Consider the following 17098-nt stretch of genomic DNA (forward strand, 5'->3'; position numbering starts at 1 on the left):
CCATTTGTCACCCCCCTCTCTCTATCAGGAGCGCCAGAGACAGTGATACGGATGACGACGAGGATGACCGGCGGGTGAGTCGGGGCTGCACCCTGCAGTACCAGCGCACCCTGGTCAAGGTGCTGACCCAGTTCCACACCACCTCCACCGAGGGCACCGACCAGGTCATCACCATGCTGGGGCCCGACTGGCAGGTGGATGTGACCGACCTGGTGCAGGATTCGCTGAAGGTGGTCGACCCCAGGATAGCCGAGCTGGTGGACCACACTGTGCTGGTGGGCCTAGAGCTGGGGTCCACTGTACTGAAGGTATAGAACCTTGACTAGTTCTCCGAAGTATGAAAAGTGAAGTAGCTTCTTTCAATTTGATTCACTGTGCTGAAGTTAAAGAACATTGGCTAGGTCTCCAAAGTCTGAGAAATGAAATATCTTTTTTCAATTGTCTCCTTTACTTAATTGATGTTCTTGCACTCAAAAATGTTATAGGCTAGGGCCATAGAGGCAAATAGTAACTTGACACTGAGGTAGAGTGTTTGGATCACACTTGACCAAAGTGCAGATGTAATAGGCAGAAGCGCTTGGTGAGTGCGAGACAAGATATTTTCTGCTTCATGCACACTGACCTAGACAAAGTGGACATGTGAAAGCGAGAAAAGTAGAACTCTTCCTCATTGCATACACCCATTTCGTATTTGTAAAGGAAGCCTCTACGATGATTAAATGATAAATGAGATCTGTCCGTGGTTGTCCTTCCTTTTAAAGATGGCTCCATCTGCATAGGCATTTACTCTATATGGGCATCTGCCTAGTCTCCCACTGTGCATTTTACCAGCTTTACCAACCTGAGTGATCAATGGCTTAGAAAACCAAACGTATTGAAGGCTGGGAGAAATTAAAATATCTCGAGCTTATAGCATACTTTATGGTGCACAAAGATGCTGGACCTGTCTGTCCAAGAAAATTAATAGAAGCCTAGAACAAAAGTGAATTGTTAATACTGCCCTTCAAAGGCAAAACGAAGTAACTGAATTTGGTCAAAAATCTTTTATCTGTTGTAATGGCCAGGTATATTATCTGATTAATGTGGTATTTAGTTTCCTGACACAAGAACAAGCCAATTGATCAGAATATATCATGGAGAATCATAAGTTGCTGTCTGTCTAGACAGAAATATACTTTGAAGTCAGATTTTCCAGAAGAAGAAAAAATACGTAGTTACTATGTTTTGCCTTTGTAGGGCAGAATAGTTCCTTATTTTTTTAAGATATCAATGCCAAACTTCACATGGTTCATCATGGTAGTCTTTGATGACCCTTAAATGTTTCAAGTTGATAGGCCATTGTGAAGTGGATTTAAATGGACACGTAAAATCTGATTTCCTGATTTATCAATAACTCAGCCTTCTCTTAACCAACTAAGAGGTGTACCATGGGCCTACATACCAAATTTGGTGTAAGTACTGCACTACGAAAGGCGTAAGAGTCAGATGTTGTATTGTTTACACAGTTGTGAGAGACATTACTTTCTCACTCAATTAGTCTATATACACTATATATACAAAAGTATGTGGACACCCCTTCAAATTAGTGGATTGGCTATTTCAGCCACAGCCATAGACAAACATTGGCGGTAGAATGACCTTACTGAAGAGCTCGGTGACTTTCAACGGGGCACCGTCATAGGATGCCACCTTTCCAACAAGTCAGTTCGTCAAATTTCTGCCCTGCTAGAGCTGCCCCGGTCAACTGTAAGTGCTGTTATTGTGAAGTGGAAACGTCTAGGAGGAACAACGGGACCGCCGGGTGCTGAAGTGCGTAGCGCGTAAAAATCGTCTGTCCTCGGTTGTAACACTCACTACCGAGTTCCAAACTGCCTCTGGAAGCAACATCAGCACAAGAACTGTTCGTTGGGAGCTTCATGAAATGGGTTTCCATGGCCGAGCAGCCGCACACAAGCCTAAGATCACCATGCGCAATGCCAAGCGTCGGCTGGAGTGGTGTAAAGCACGCCGCCATTGGACTCTGGAGCAGTGGATATGCGTTCTCTGGAGTGATGAATCACGCTTAACCATCTGGCAGTCCGACGGACAAATCCAGGTTTGGCGGATGCCAGGAGAACGCTACCTGCCCCAATGCATAGTGCCAACTGTAAAGTTTGGTGGAGAAGGAATAATGGTCTGGGGCTGTTTTTCATGGTTCGGGCTAGGCCCCTTAGTTCGAGTGAAGGGAAATCTTACATACAATGACATTCTAGACGATTCTGTGCTTCCAACTTTGTGGCAACAGTTTGTGGAAGGTACTTTCCTGTTTCAGCATGACAATGCCCCCGTGCACAAAGCGAGGTCCATACAGAAATGGTGTGTCGAGATCGGTGTGGAAGAACTTGACTGGCCTGCACAGAGCTCTGACCTCAACCACATCGAACACCTTTGGGACGCCGACTGCGAGCCAGGCGTAATCACCCAACATCAGTGCCTGACCTCACTAATGCTCTTGTGGCTGAATAGAAGCAAGTCCCCGCAGCAATGTTCCAACATCTAGCGGAAAGCCTTCCCAAAAGAGTGGAGGCTGTTATCGCAACAAAGGGTGGACCAACTCCATATTGAATGCCCAAGATTTTGGAATGAGATGTTCGACGAGCAGTGTCCACATACTTTTGGTCATGTAGTGTATACTATATACAGTGCATTCAGAAAGTATTCATACTCCTTGACCTATTCCAAATTTGGTTGTGTTACAGCCTGAATTCAACATGGATAAAATATATTGTTTGCTCACCTATCTACACACAATACCCCATAATGACAAAGTGAAAACATGTTTTTAGACATTTTTGCAAATTTATTGAAAATGAAATACAGAAATACCTAATTCACATAAGTTTTACAGCCCTGAGTCAATACATGTTAGAATCACCTTTGGCAGAAATTATATCTGTGAATATTTCTGGGTAAGACTCTAAGAGCTTTGCACACCTGGATTGTACAATATTTGCACATTATTATTTTTAAAATACTTCATTGCACATTATTATTTTTAAAATACTTCATGTTCTGTCAAGGTGGTTGTTGATTATTGCTAGACAGCCATTTTCAAGTCTTGTCATAGATTTTCAAGCCGATTTAAGTCAAAACTGCAACTAGGACACTCAGGAACCTTCCATGTTGTCTTTGTAAGCAACTCCAGTGTATATTTGGCCTTGTGTTTTAGGTTATTGTCCTGCTGGAAGGTGAATTTTTCTTCCAGTGTCTGTTGGAAAGCAGACTGAACAAGGTTTACCTCTAGGATTTTGTCTGTGCTTATCTCTATTCCGTTTCTTTTTATCCTTAAACAATCCCTAGTCCTAGTGGGACTCAGTGATGTGTTGTGTTGGATTTGCCCCAAACATAGCGCTTTGTATTCAGGACTTTAAGTTCATTTCTTTGCCACATTTTTTGAAGTGTTACTTTAGTGCTTTATTGCAAACAGGATGCATGTTTTGGAATATTTGTATTCTGTTCAGGCTTCCTTATTTTCACTCTGTCATTTAGGTTAGTATTGTGAAGTAACTACATTGTTGTTGATCCATCCTCAGTTTTCTCCTATCACAGCCATTAAGCTCTGCAACTGTTTTAAAGCCACCATTGGCCTCAAGTTTCCTTCCTCTCTGGCAACTGAGTTAGGAAGGACGCCTGTATCTTTGTAGTGACTGGGTGTATTAAAACACCATCCAAAGTGTAATTAAAAACTTCACCATGCTCAAAGGGATATCCAATGCCTGCTTCTTTTTATTTTTACCCATCTACCATCTACCGATGTTCGTGAGGCATTGGAAAACCTCCCTGGTCTTTGTGGTTGAATCTGTGTTTGAAATTCACTGCTCGACTGAAGGACCTTACAGATAATTGTATGTGTGGGGTACAGAGATAAGGTAGTCATTCAAAAATCATGTTAAATACTATTATTGTACACAGAGTGAGTCCATGCAACTTATTATGTGACTTGTTAAGCACAAAGCTTTTAATTTGTAATTCATTTGTAAAAATGACTAAAAACATAATTACACTTTGACATTAAGGGGTATTGTGTGTAGGCCAGTTCAGGCTGTAACACAACAAAATGTAGAGAAAGTCAAGGGGTGTGAATACTTTCTGAAGGCACTGTATACATGTTTTATCTTTCTCCTTGTCGAATATAAAAGCTTTCTGTTTCCTGCTAATGGCTTAGAAGAGACAGGAGCCATTGCCTGTGTCCCAAATGGTACCCTATTCCCTATTCAGTGCAATCCTTTTGACTAGGGCCCATAGACATTGTTGAGGTGCACTTATAACACCAATTTCTGTCAGCTCCACGCTTGTGAGGGAACACTTGATAATGGTTATTAGTACAGGAGAAGTGCATCCTAACCTATGAGCCCATGTACTGCATGTAGCTACTGTATGAACCTACTGTATGTGTGGTATATGAGTCACATTTTGTGTTACATTAGCTTTGACCTAGATACAATCCAATAGTTACTTTATTTAAAACAAAATGTAAATTAATGTTTTACTGAAACACTTAGTACTAGCCTACCCATCAGAAACCATAGCAGTGGTCCATGTGTATGCCTAGGATTATTTCTACCTTTTTCTATTTTTGTTTGTTGTAATTACACATTTCATTGTGAATCAATTATCCACAATTATCCACATTAGAGCTCAGTTATTCACCCTGATAATTTTCTGCTATCGCGTCTGCTACTCAAATGAGTCAGAAAACACAGGTATATAACACAATCCGCCTAATTCAAAAAAACGGTTCTGCTGCGAGTGCTTCATCATTCAACTGAATTCCCCTCCTTTCGTGAAACTTTATAAGTCATGTAGTCATCTACTTTTATCCCCTGCTGTTACATTTTCAGGAGCGTAGGGGAGAAAAATAAGTGTGCTGTATAGAGATGGACGGCCAATGAACTGGAACTCTACTTTTCAGCACGTTAGTTAAATTTGATCCTGATAATATGCATCTGGGAGTCACTGACGGCAGACCTTGGGATCAGAAGCAGACAGCATTGTCCTCTCTGGTGGCATATGCGGCCGGTGACGTCAAGCCGCTTTGTGAGGCATCATAAAAAGGAGCTAAAAAGCATGGGATACGCTGCACTGTGCTTTTCTATGTCCACGTCACCTTCCCAGACAGTCCAGCATTTTCAGTGCACTGTCATCAACAGATTGGGATGACAACTCTATCTCTGTGCCAAAGGGCTCTTACTACTTCTGAGTTGCTGTTTTGAAGAGGGAGAAGGGCTGTGATGATGGTCTATCTGCAAAAAAAGTTTAACATACACCTGTATGCAGATGACACTGTTGTGTATGCTATTGCCCCCACAATTGACCAGGCTCTTTTGGAGCAATCTTTGCAGAAAGCCTTTGTTGAACTGAAATTGGTAGTTAATGCTGGTAAAGCCAAGTATATGTTATTTTCCAAAACACTTAAAAATGTATCTAATGATTTATGCACAATATGTACATTGAATGGTGCCCACATTGATTGTGCCCTCACTTAAAAATATCTGGGCATCTGAATTGACGAAAAGCTATCTTTAAAAAAAACATTGATGAGTTAGTTAAGAATTAACATGGGCTTCCTTTTGTAGCAGGGATCATCAACTAGATTCAGCCGCGGGCCAATTCTTTCTTGAGCGGATGGTTAGGGGGCCGGAACATAAATACAAATAATTTGTAGACCACAAATTGACCGCAAGAAGCACAAAACAGATATAATATTTGACTGAAACGTAATAATTTCAAACCTTCCTTACATTCTTAGGTACACCCATATAGTACTGGGTCGGACCCCCCTTTACCTCCAGAACAGCCTGAATTATTTGGGGAATGGAAACGTTGCTCATTTGGTATCAAAGGACCTAACGTGTGCCATGGACTCATGCTGCTTACGCCATATCCTAACTCTTCCATCAGCATGACTCTACAGGAACCGGGATTTGTCGGACCAGGCAATGTTTTTCCACTCAATTTCCAGTGTTGGTGATCGCGTGCCCACTTGAGCCGCTTCTTGTTGTCTACTGGAATAGCCTATCCGTGACAAGGAACGACGAGTTGTGCGTTCCGAGATGCCGTTATTTCCCTGTTTGTGGCCCGCCTGTTGGCTTGCATGATTCTTGCCATTCTCCTTTGACCTCTCATCAACGAGCTGTTTTCGCCCACAGGACTGCCGCTGACTGGATGTATTTTGTTTGTCGCAACATTCTCGGTAAAACCTAGACACTATCATGCGTGAAAAGCCCAGGAGGCCGGCCGTTTCTGTAACACTGGAACTGGCGCGCCTGGCACCGATGATCATACCACAATCAAAGTCACTTAGGTCACTAGTTTTGCCCATTCTAGCATTCAATGGAACAGTAACTGGATGCCTGTCTGCCTGCATTATATAGCAAACCACGGCCACGTGACTCACTGTCTGTAGGAGCGAACCATTTTTGTGAACGGGTTGGGGTACCTAATAAACTGTCCACTGATTGTATATCTCTCTATTACGCGTGGGAATACTTTGGAATAGCTTTTCCAAGTTAAAATCACTTGGAGATTATTTTTTTCAGAAAACTGGAGTGGGGGGACAAATAAAATCACCGGAGGGCCGCCAGTTGGGGAACTGTGCTTTATAGGAATAGGTCATGCCTTTCGTTAAATAGCAGAAAACAAATCATTCAGTCAACATTCATACCGGTTATAGATTATGGCGATATCGTATACAGTGCTGTGAAAAAGTATTTGCCCCCTTTCTAATTTTCTCTACTTTTGCATATTTGTGATACTGAATGTTATCAGATCTTCAACCAAAACCTAATATTAGATAAAGGGAACATAAGTGAACAAATAACACAACAATTACATATTTATTTCATTTATTTCATAAACAAAGTTATGCAACACCCAATTCCCCTGTGTGAAAAAGTAATTGCCCCCTTACACTCAATAACTGGTTGTGCCACCTTTAGCTGCAATGACTCCAACCAAATGCTTCCTGTAGTTGTTGATCAGTCTCTCACATTGCTGTGGAGGAATTTTGGCACACTCTTCCATGCAGAACTGCTTTAATTCAGTGACGTGTGGGTTTTCAAGCATGAACTGCTCGTTTCAAGTCCTGCCACAACATCTCAATTGGGATTAGGTCTGGACTTTGACTAGGCCATTCCAAAACTTCCAATTTGTTGCTTTTTAGCAATTTTCATGTAGACTTGATTGTGTGTTTTGGATCATTGTCTTGCTGCATGACCCAGCTGCGCTTCAGCTTCAGCTCACAGACGGATGGTCTGACATTCTCCTGTAGAATTCTCTGATACAGAGCAGAATTCATGGTTCCTTCTATTAAGGCAAGTCGTCCAGGTCCTGAGGCAGCAAAGCATCCCCAAACCATCACACCACCACCACCATGCTTGACCTTTGGTATGATGTTCTTACTGTGGAATGCAGAGTTTGGTTTTCGCCAGGCATTACTGGAACCATGTCGTCCAAAAAGTTATACTTTTGAATAATCTGTCCATAGAACGTTCTTCCAAGAGTCTTGATGATCATCCAGGTGCTTTTTGGCAAACTTGAGTCAACTTTTTGGACGAGATGGGTCCCATTATGCCTGGCGAAAACCAAACTCTGCATTCCACAGTAAGAACATCATGCCAAGGTCAAGCATGGTGGTGGTGGTGTGATGGTTTGGGGATGCTTTGCTGCCTCAGGACCTGGACGACTTGCCTTAATAGAAGGAACCATGAATTCTGCTCTGTATCAGAGAATTCTACAGGAGAATGTCAGACCATCCGTCTGTGAGCTGAAGCTGAAGCGCAGCTGGGTCATGCAGCAAGACAATGATCCAAAACACACAATCAAGTCTACATGAAAATTGCTAAAAAGCAACAAATTGGAAGTTTTGGAATGGCCTAGTCAAAGTCCAGACCTAATCCCAATTGAGATGTTGTGGCAGGACTTGAAACGAGCAGTTCATGCATGAAAACCCACACGTCACTGAATTAAAGCAGTTCTGCATGGAAGAGTGTGCCAAAATTCCTCCACAGCAATGTGAGAGACTGATCAACAACTACAGGAAGCATTTGGTTGGAGTCATTGCAGCTAAAGGTGGCACAACCAGTTATTGAGTGTAAGGGGGCAATTACTTTTTCACACAGGGGAATTGTGTGTTGCATAACTTTGTTTATGAAATAAATGAAATAAATATGTAATTGTTGTGTTATTTGTTCACTTACATTCCCTTTATCTAATATTAGGTTTTGGTTGAAGTTCTGATAACATTCAGTATCACAAATATGCAAAAGTAGAGAAAATTAGAAAGGGGGCAAATACTTTTTCACAGCACTGTATATGAATGCAGCTGCCACTATAGTGAAGCCATTGGACGCAGTTTATCGTAGCGCACTACGCTTTATAGCGGGTGATAGATTCAGTACACATCACTGCATTCTGTATCAGAAAGTAGGCTGGCCCTCTGAATTCTTGTAAATCGATGCATTGCACTCTTTTTGTTTATAAAGCCGTCTTGCACAACTTCTGCCGTACCTTACTTCATTGTTAACTTACAGACGTACGAGCTACCAGACCTGGTCTCAGGGATGACTAACTCTGGAGATCCCTTCAATCTCCACTGAGTTGGGTAAATCTGCTCAAATTTGATGATTTGTGCTTCTAGGGCAATTCTGATGGCTGATTGAGGACCTTTTTTCTGAAGAGTTTGTTTTCTATGATTGTGTTGTGTATCTCTGTTTCGCTTTTCGTAATGTATTGATACTGTATGTATATTTTTTGTAATTACAGGCTCATCTGTAAAATAGACCTTGGTCTCAGCATGACTCCCTGTCAAAATAAAGGTTAAATAAAAAATGTAATAAATAAAAGGTGAACAAGCTATTTGGATAATGAGAAAAGCCAGTCCTCTGGTTTTCCCCAAATGGAGACAGACCTGTCAAGGCTCCAGGATTAGCTCGAGATGGGTGGGGTTTTTATGTTGTATTTTGTGCCCTGAGGCCATCTGATGGACTTAAAGTTTTTTTCTAACCACCCATTGAAGAGAAGTCAAGTGTGGATTATTTTCGAGCCCTGGGAGGCTGTTAGTTGCAGCATGGTCATCAGCAAGTGGGATGGCATGTACATGTGTGTATGTTTTGGCTTAAGTGACTTATCTATCACACACACACACACAAGACGGACAGAAAGACAGACGCACAGACACACACACACATGTACATGCCATCCCACTTGCCTGTATTTCCATCTGTCATGACTCAAAATGCTTGGTGTGACAGTCAAATGGTCTCTTGTCGTTTGCAGGTGGAGTCTCCACTCACCATGGAGGCCATGTTAGGAGAGACGCCATTTTCCGTCACCGACGAGAAAGTCTCCATTTTGGAACTTCGTGTTCATGCCATCTCTGGACTTGCTCTGTCAATACAGCCCAGCCCTGGCAACAGTCACACTATGGTTGCCAAGGCAACTGGCCTGCAGACACTTACTGCACCAAAGCAGGTACTGTACTAATATACTAATATATAAGATGATACGTGTGGATGTCATTAAGTTTATGTGTGGGTGTCAGTAAGTATATGTTTATAAACATAAACAACCTGTCATCATATTGTTTGGTACTCAGGTGAGTATAGGTGAGTTTATATTCACCAAGGTACCTATTCAGCTTGACGTCATTTGATCGTGTTAATAAAACACCACAGCAACTGCATGACTCATAGAAACAAAAGCTCTTCTTAAATGTACAGACCCACTTTGTTTTGGCCTTCAAAGATACTCAATGACAAAAGACATTGTCAGCTCGAAATGATAAACATTGTCAAATTAGCTGCCTGAAATTACAGAAGGCCAGCGAACATAACACTGTACTGTAGCATCTTCTCTCTATAGATACAGTGGGGGAAAAAAGTATTTAGTCAGCCACCAATAGTACAAGTTCTCCCACTTAAAAAGATGAGAGAGGCCTGTAATTTTCATCATAGGTACATGTCAACTATGACAGACAAATTGAGAGAAAAAAATCCAGAAAATCACATTGTAGGATTTTTTATGAATTTATTTGCAAATTATGGTGGAAAATAAGTATTTGGTCACCTACAAACAAGCAAGATTTCTGGCTCTCACAGACCTGTAACTTCTTCTTTAAGAGGCTCCTCTGTCCTCCACTCATTACCTGTATTAATGGCACCTGTTTGAACTTGTTATCAGTATAAAAGACACCTGTCCACAACCTCAAACAGTCACATTCCAAACTCCACTATGGCCAAGACCAAAGAGCTGTCAAAGGACACCAGAAACACAATTGTAGACCTGCACCAGGCTGGGAAGACTGAATCTGCAATAGGTAAGCAGCTTGGTTTGAAGAAATCAACTGTGGGAGCAATTATTAGGAAATGGAAGACATACAAGACCACTGATAATCTCCCTCGATCGCAAGATCTCACCCCGTGGGGTCAAAATGATCACAAGAACGGTGAGCAAAAATCCCAGAACCACACGGGGGGACCTAGTGAATGACCTGCAGAGAGCTGGGACCAAAGTAACAAAGCCTACCATCAGTAACACACTACGCCGCCAGGGACTCAAATCCTGCAGTGCCAGATGTGTCCCCCTGCTTAAGCCAGTACATGTCCAGGCCCGTCTGAAGTTTGCTAGAGTGCATTTGGATGATCCAGAAGAGGATTGGGAGAATGTCATATGGTCAGATGAAACCAAAATATAACTTTTTGGTAAAAACTCAACTCGTCGTGTTTGGAGGACAAAGAATGCTGAGTTGCATCCAAAGAACACCATACCTACTGTGAAGCATGGGGGTGGAAACATCATGCTTTGGGGCTGTTTTTCTGCAAAGGGACCAGGACGACTGATCCGTGTAAAGGAAAGAATGAATGGGGCCATGTATCGTGAGATTTTGAGTGAAAACCTCCTTCCATCAGCAAGGGCATTGAAGATGAAACGTGGCTGGGTCTTTCAGCATGACAATGATCCCAAACACACCGCCCGGGCAACGAAGGAGTGGCTTCATAAGAAGCATTTCAAGGTCCTGGAGTGGCCTAGCCAGTCTCCAGATCTCAACCCCATAGAAAATCTTTGGAGGGAGTTGAAAGTCCGTGTTGCCCAGCGACAGCCCCAAAACATCACTGCTCTAGAGGAGATCTGTATGGAGGAATGGGCCAAAATACCAGCAACAGTGTGTGAAAACCTTGTGAAGACTTACGGAAAACATTTGACCTGTGTCATTGCCAACAAAGGGTATATAACAAAGTATTGAGAAACTTTTGTTATTGACCAAATACTTATTTTCCACCATCATTTGCAAATAAATTCATTACAAATCCTACAATGTGATTTTCAGGAAAAAATAATCTCATTTTGTCTGTCATAGTTGACGTGTACCTATGATGCAAATTACAGGCCTCTCTCATCTTTATAAGTGGGAGAACTTGCACAATTGGTGGCTGACTAAATACTTTTTTCCCCCACTGTACCTCTTTTCATTGAAAGCCATTTAAAACATGTTTTATCTAATTGGTGTGAAGAGGACATTCTATTCATTCATATTCTCAAGGCATTGCAGCTTGAGCACCACCATTATTTGAAGTGGGTTGTACAGCGTGTCTTCATGAATGTTCCTTAGTGAACGACTATCATACATATCATACATGCAAATCACACATCATACATTTATGTCGGTTGGTAAGTTTGTCAACTACAGTTCTAACCTTGACTTTCGCCTCATGCCATTTTACGTCCTGATGAAGTCCATTGTGTAGATAAGTTCCAGGAAAACAATGAAAGGATGTTCAGTTTATTAAACTAAACATATAGTATTGAGTACAGTACATAACGTCATTTGCCTATTTAAAGCGAAGGAAATGTATATGCAAGCCTTTACATACAGATCTCAAATGAAATGTTATTTGTCACATGCTTTGTAAACAACAGGTGAAGACTAACAGTGAAATGCTTACTTAAGGGCCCTTCCCAACAATGCAGAGAGAATTTAAAAAAATTAATAGCAAGATAATAACACGAGGAATAAATACACAATGAGTAATGATAACTTGGCCATATACACGGGTTACCAGTACCGAGTCGATGTGCAGGGGTACAAGGTAATTGAGGTAGTTACAGTTGAAGTCAGAAGTTTACATACACCTCAGCAAAATAAATGTTAACTCTGTTTTTCACAATTCCTGACATTTAATCCTAGTAAAAATTCCCTGTCTTAGGTCAGTTAGGATCACCACTTTATTTTAAGAATGTGAAATGTCAGAGTAATAGTAGAGAGAATGATTTATTTCAGCTTTTATTTCTTTAATCACATTCCAAATGGGTCAGAAGTTTACATACAATCAATTAGTAATTGGGAGCGTTGCCTTTAAATTGTTTAACTTGGGTCAAACGTTTCGGGAGCCTTCCACAAGCTTCCCACAATAAGTTGGGTGAATTTTAGCCCATTCCTCCTGACAGAGCTTGTGTAACTGAGTCAGGTTTGTAGGCCTCCTTGCTCGCACACGCTTTTTCAGTTCTGCCCACACATTTTCTATAGGATTGAGGTCAGGGCTTTGTGATGGCCACTCCAATACCTTGACTTTGTTGTCCTTAAGCCATTTTGCCACAACTGTGGAAGTATGCTTGGGGTCATTGTCCATTTGGAAGACCCATTTGCGACCAAGCTTTAACTTCCTGATGTCTTGAGATGTTGCTTCAATATATCCACATAATTTTCCTTCCTCATGATGCCATCTATTTTGTGAAGTGCACCAGTCCCTCCTGCAGCAAAGCACCCCCACAGCATGATGCTGCCACCCCGTGCTTCACGGTTGGGATGGTGTTCTTCGGCTTGCAAGTCACCCCCCTTTTTCCTCCAAACATAACGATGGTCATTATGGCCAAACAGTTATATTTCTGTTTCATCAGACCAGAGGACATTTCTCCAAAAAGTAAGATCTTTGTCCCCATGTGCAGTTGCAAACCTTAGTCTGGCTTTTTTATGAAGGTTTTGGAGCAGTGGCTTCTTCCTTGCTGAGTTGCCTTTCAGGTTATGTCGATATAGGACTTGTTTTACTGTGGATATAGATACTTTTGTACCTGTTCCTCCAGCATCTTCACCAGGTCCTTTGCTGTTGTTCTGGGATTGATTTGCACTTTTCGAACCAAAGTATGTTCATCTCTAGGAGACAGAACGTGTCTCCTTCCTGAGCGGTATGACGGCTGCGTGGTCCCATGGTGTTTATACTTGCGTACTATTGTTCGTACAGATGAACGTGGTACCTTCAGGCGTTTGGAAATTGCTCCCTAGGATGAACCAGATGCGTGGAGATCTACAATTGTTTTTCTGAGGTCTTGGCTGATTTCTTTTGATTTTCCCATGATGTCAAGGAAAGAGGCACTGAGTTTGAAGGTAGGCCTTGAAATACATCCACAGGTACACCTCCAATTGACTCAAATGGTGTTAATTAGCCTATCAGAAGCTTTTAAATCGATGAAATCATTTTCTGGAATTTTCCAAGCTGTTTAAAGGCACAGTCAACTTAGTGTATGTAAACTTCTGACCCACTGGAATTGTGATACAGTGAATTATAAGTCAAATAATCTGTCTGTAAACAATTGTTGGAAAAATTACTTGTGTCATGCACAAAGTAGATGTCCTGACCGACTTGCCAAAACTATAGTTTGTTAACAAGAAATTTGTGGAGTGGTTGAAAAACAAGTTTTAATGACTCCAACCTAAGTGTACATAAAGGTAGGGGTAAAGTGACTAGGCAACAGGATAGACAATAAGCAGTAGCAGCAGCGTATGTGATAGTTAGTGCAAAGGGGTGTCAGTGCAGAAAGTCCAGGTAGCTATTTGGTTAACTATTTAGCAGTATTATGGCTTTGTTGTAGAAGCTGTTCAGGGTCCTGTTGGTTCCAGACTCTCTGCTACCGCTTGCCGTGCGGTAGCAGAGAGAACAGTCTATGACTTGGGTGGCTGGAGTTTTTGACAGTTTTTAGAGCCTTCCTCTGACACCGCCTGGTATAGAGATCCTGGATGACAGGGAGCTCGGCCCCAGTGATGTACTGGGCCATACGCACTAACCTCTGTAGTGCCTTGCGGTCGAATGCCAAGCAGTTGCCATACCAAGCCGTGATGCAGCCAGTCAAGATGCTCTCAATGGTGCAGCTGTACAACTTTTTAGGATCTGAGGGCCCATGCCAAATATTTTCCTCCTGAGGGGGAAGAGGTGTTGCTGTGCCATCACAACTGTGTTGGTGTGTGTGGATCATGTTAATTCCTTAGTGATATGGACACCGAGGAACTTGAAGCTCTCAACCTGCTCCACTACAGCCCCATCAATGTGGATGGAGGCTTGCTCAGCCCTCCGTTTCCTGTAGTCCATGATCAGCTCCTTTGTCTTGCTGACGTTGAGGGAGAGGTTGTTGTCACTGACTTCATCCTTATAGGCTGTCTCATCATCATCGTAGTCAGCAAACTTAATGAGGGTGTTGGAGTCGTGCGCGGCCACGCAGTCGTGGGTGAACAGGGAGTACAGGAGGGTACAAAGCACAAACCCCTGAGGGGTCCCCGTGTTGAGGATCAGCGTGGCAGATGTGTTGTTCTCTACCCTTACCACCTGGGTACGGCCCGTCAGGAATTCCAGGATCCAGTTGCAGAGGGAGGTGTTTAAGGTACTTAGCTTAGTGATGAGCTTTGTGGGCACTATGGTGTTGAACGCTGAGCTGTAGTCAATTAACAGTATTCTCACATTGGTGTTCCTTTTGTCCAGGTGGGAAAGGGCAGTGTGGAGTGCAATAGAGATTGCGTCATCTGTGGATCTGTTGGGGCGGTATGCGAATTGGAGTGGGTCTAGGATTTCCGGGATGATGGTGTTGATGTGAGCCATGACCAGCCTTTCAAAGCATTTCTTGGCTACAGATGTGTGTGCAACGGGACGATAATCATTTAGACAGGTTAACTTGGCGTTCTTGGGCACAAGGGTTAATGATGGTCTGCTTGAAACATGTAGGTGTTACAGACAGGGTCAGGGAGATGTTGAAAATGTAAATGAAAACACTTTCCAGCTGGTCAGTGCATGCTCTGAGCATGCGTCCTGGTAATCCGTCTGGCCCTGCGGCCTTGTGAATGTTAACCTGTTTAAAGTTCTTACTCACATCAGCTACGGAGAGCGAGATCACACAGTCGTCCGGAACAGCTGGTGCTCTCATGCATGGTTCAGTGTTGCTTGCCTTGAAGTGAGTACAGAAGGAATTTAGCTCGTTCGCGACTGGGTTTCCCTTTGTAATCTATGATAGCTTGCAAGTTCTGCCACATTTGACGAGCATCAGAGCCGGCGTAGTAGGATTAGATCTTAGTCCTGTGTTGATGCTTTGCCTGTTTGATGTTCCTCGGAGGTCGTAGCGCGATTTCTTATAAGTGTCCGGATTAGTGTCCCGGTCCTTGAAAGAGTCAAAGCGTAAGACAAAAACAGTTGCTTACAGAGACAGTTTTCTTAACTGACACTTAATTCAATCTAAGTTGTTTTGATACCTTGATTTAACGCATGGATGTCATCTCTTAATAGACTCTATAGTTGGCAAATCAATTACTGTTGAAGTGTCTTTCTTACCTGCATAACATGTTGATTTCCATAGGGAAACTTTCTCTCTAATTGGTCTTACTGTCTGTAACACTGTATCCAGTCCGCTAATATGATCCTGGAATTGATCTTGAAAAAGTTACAAGGAACATCTATGGGAAGCAGCTCATGAATTTTCATGACATCACACACATACACAAGACGGACTGTTGACGCTCGCAGTGCTCATTAGCGTATTTGCCTTAACGCTGTGCTGCGCCCAAACAGCCCTCCAAGACACGGGCGGGAAAAAAATCTGATTTATTCTGAAAAACTCCCAGGGAACGTCACGTCACACCAGCAAAAATACATTTTGTTTAATAAGAGGTAGAGGAATGCGGTCTTATTTCCGGCATGTTTGAGCCTGGCAACGATGCGAACTGGGGACTTTGGTTTCTCTAATCCTCCCAAATAAATAATTGGCCACATTCCACCTTTTCCTGAGAAGCTGGATCACACTGTGTTTTCCGCACTTGGGCCATGTTCGTTCATATTCCCCATGACAAGAGAAGACAGACAGGTTTCAATGGCTAGGCAATTGGGGACAGAGGCTATTGTTTCTCTACCAACTTTATCTTTGCTATGGACAAAAAAACTCTAACATCAGGCCCTGGCATTAAATTACAATTTATCTCGCCTTCCGCTGCTTGGCAACCTTAGAAATTTAATTAGAGTAATGTATTGTCCTGAAGTGCTATCTGGGGCTGGGCCATAAAAGGCTGCCAATCCCTCTGCCAGTGGAACTCTCCGAGGAGTGCTCAGGCTATTTCACACCATTTGATTCTGCTTCACAAGAAAAACCTCCACCACTGCGTCTGCTAAAAGTCCCCTTTTTTACTCTATAAATGAATGAGCCATAAGCTACAACTGATGGAAGTGGACAAGGTCTCTTTCTATTAGCCCGGAATCCACCCCCTTTTTGTTAGGCTACATCTGCATTTGATTAACCTCTATGGGATCGGTGTCCTGTATAAGGGATGGTTGAGCTAACGTGCGCTAATGTGATTAGCATGACTGTTGTAAGCAGTGGCGGCTCCTGAAAAAATTCTCAGGGGGGGCAATTTTTCTGATGATTTAGGTGACCTACACACATTTTAAAAAAGATATGTCCAGCAACAACATGAAGACAGGGGCAGCATATAAGTCAATACCAGAAGCATTTATTGACTGATCTCAAAAGTGTTGGCTTACCAGGGTTGGTGGAGCCCTCAGTTTCATCTTTGCCTCGAAAGCTAACTCAAACACTCCGCAAAACTTCACACACTGGATTAGCCGGCTGAGGATGTGGCGGTTCTTGCTAATGTCGTAGTAAATATATTTGTTATAGTGAATATGGAATATGATATGTTGAGTAAAATGTTGTGCTATGATCTATTTAGGTCAGGAGCTGGTTATAAGTTCTGTTCCTATCCAATAACAATGGACAAAAGTGTCCTATCTTGTCAGCCAAGGACAACACCCACGCC

General features: G+C 42.5%; 1 protein-coding gene across 2 annotated transcripts in view; it reads left to right on the top strand.

Annotated features, from left to right (window-relative positions):
• The window catches only part of LOC121537694 (transmembrane protein 132E-like), a 404416-nt gene that overhangs the window by 356415 nt on the left and 30903 nt on the right, over positions 1 to 17098 (top strand). For both annotated transcript variants that reach the window (XM_045222612.1, XM_045222611.1), the window contains exons 7-8: positions 29 to 308; positions 9316 to 9510. In XM_045222612.1, coding sequence (XP_045078547.1) covers positions 29 to 308; positions 9316 to 9510 — 475 coding nt within the window. The remainder of the gene's footprint in view (positions 1 to 28; positions 309 to 9315; positions 9511 to 17098) is intronic.

This window comes from Coregonus clupeaformis, chromosome 9 (assembly GCF_020615455.1).
Source record: "Coregonus clupeaformis isolate EN_2021a chromosome 9, ASM2061545v1, whole genome shotgun sequence".
In the NCBI taxonomy this organism is placed as follows: domain Eukaryota; kingdom Metazoa; phylum Chordata; class Actinopteri; order Salmoniformes; family Salmonidae; genus Coregonus; species Coregonus clupeaformis.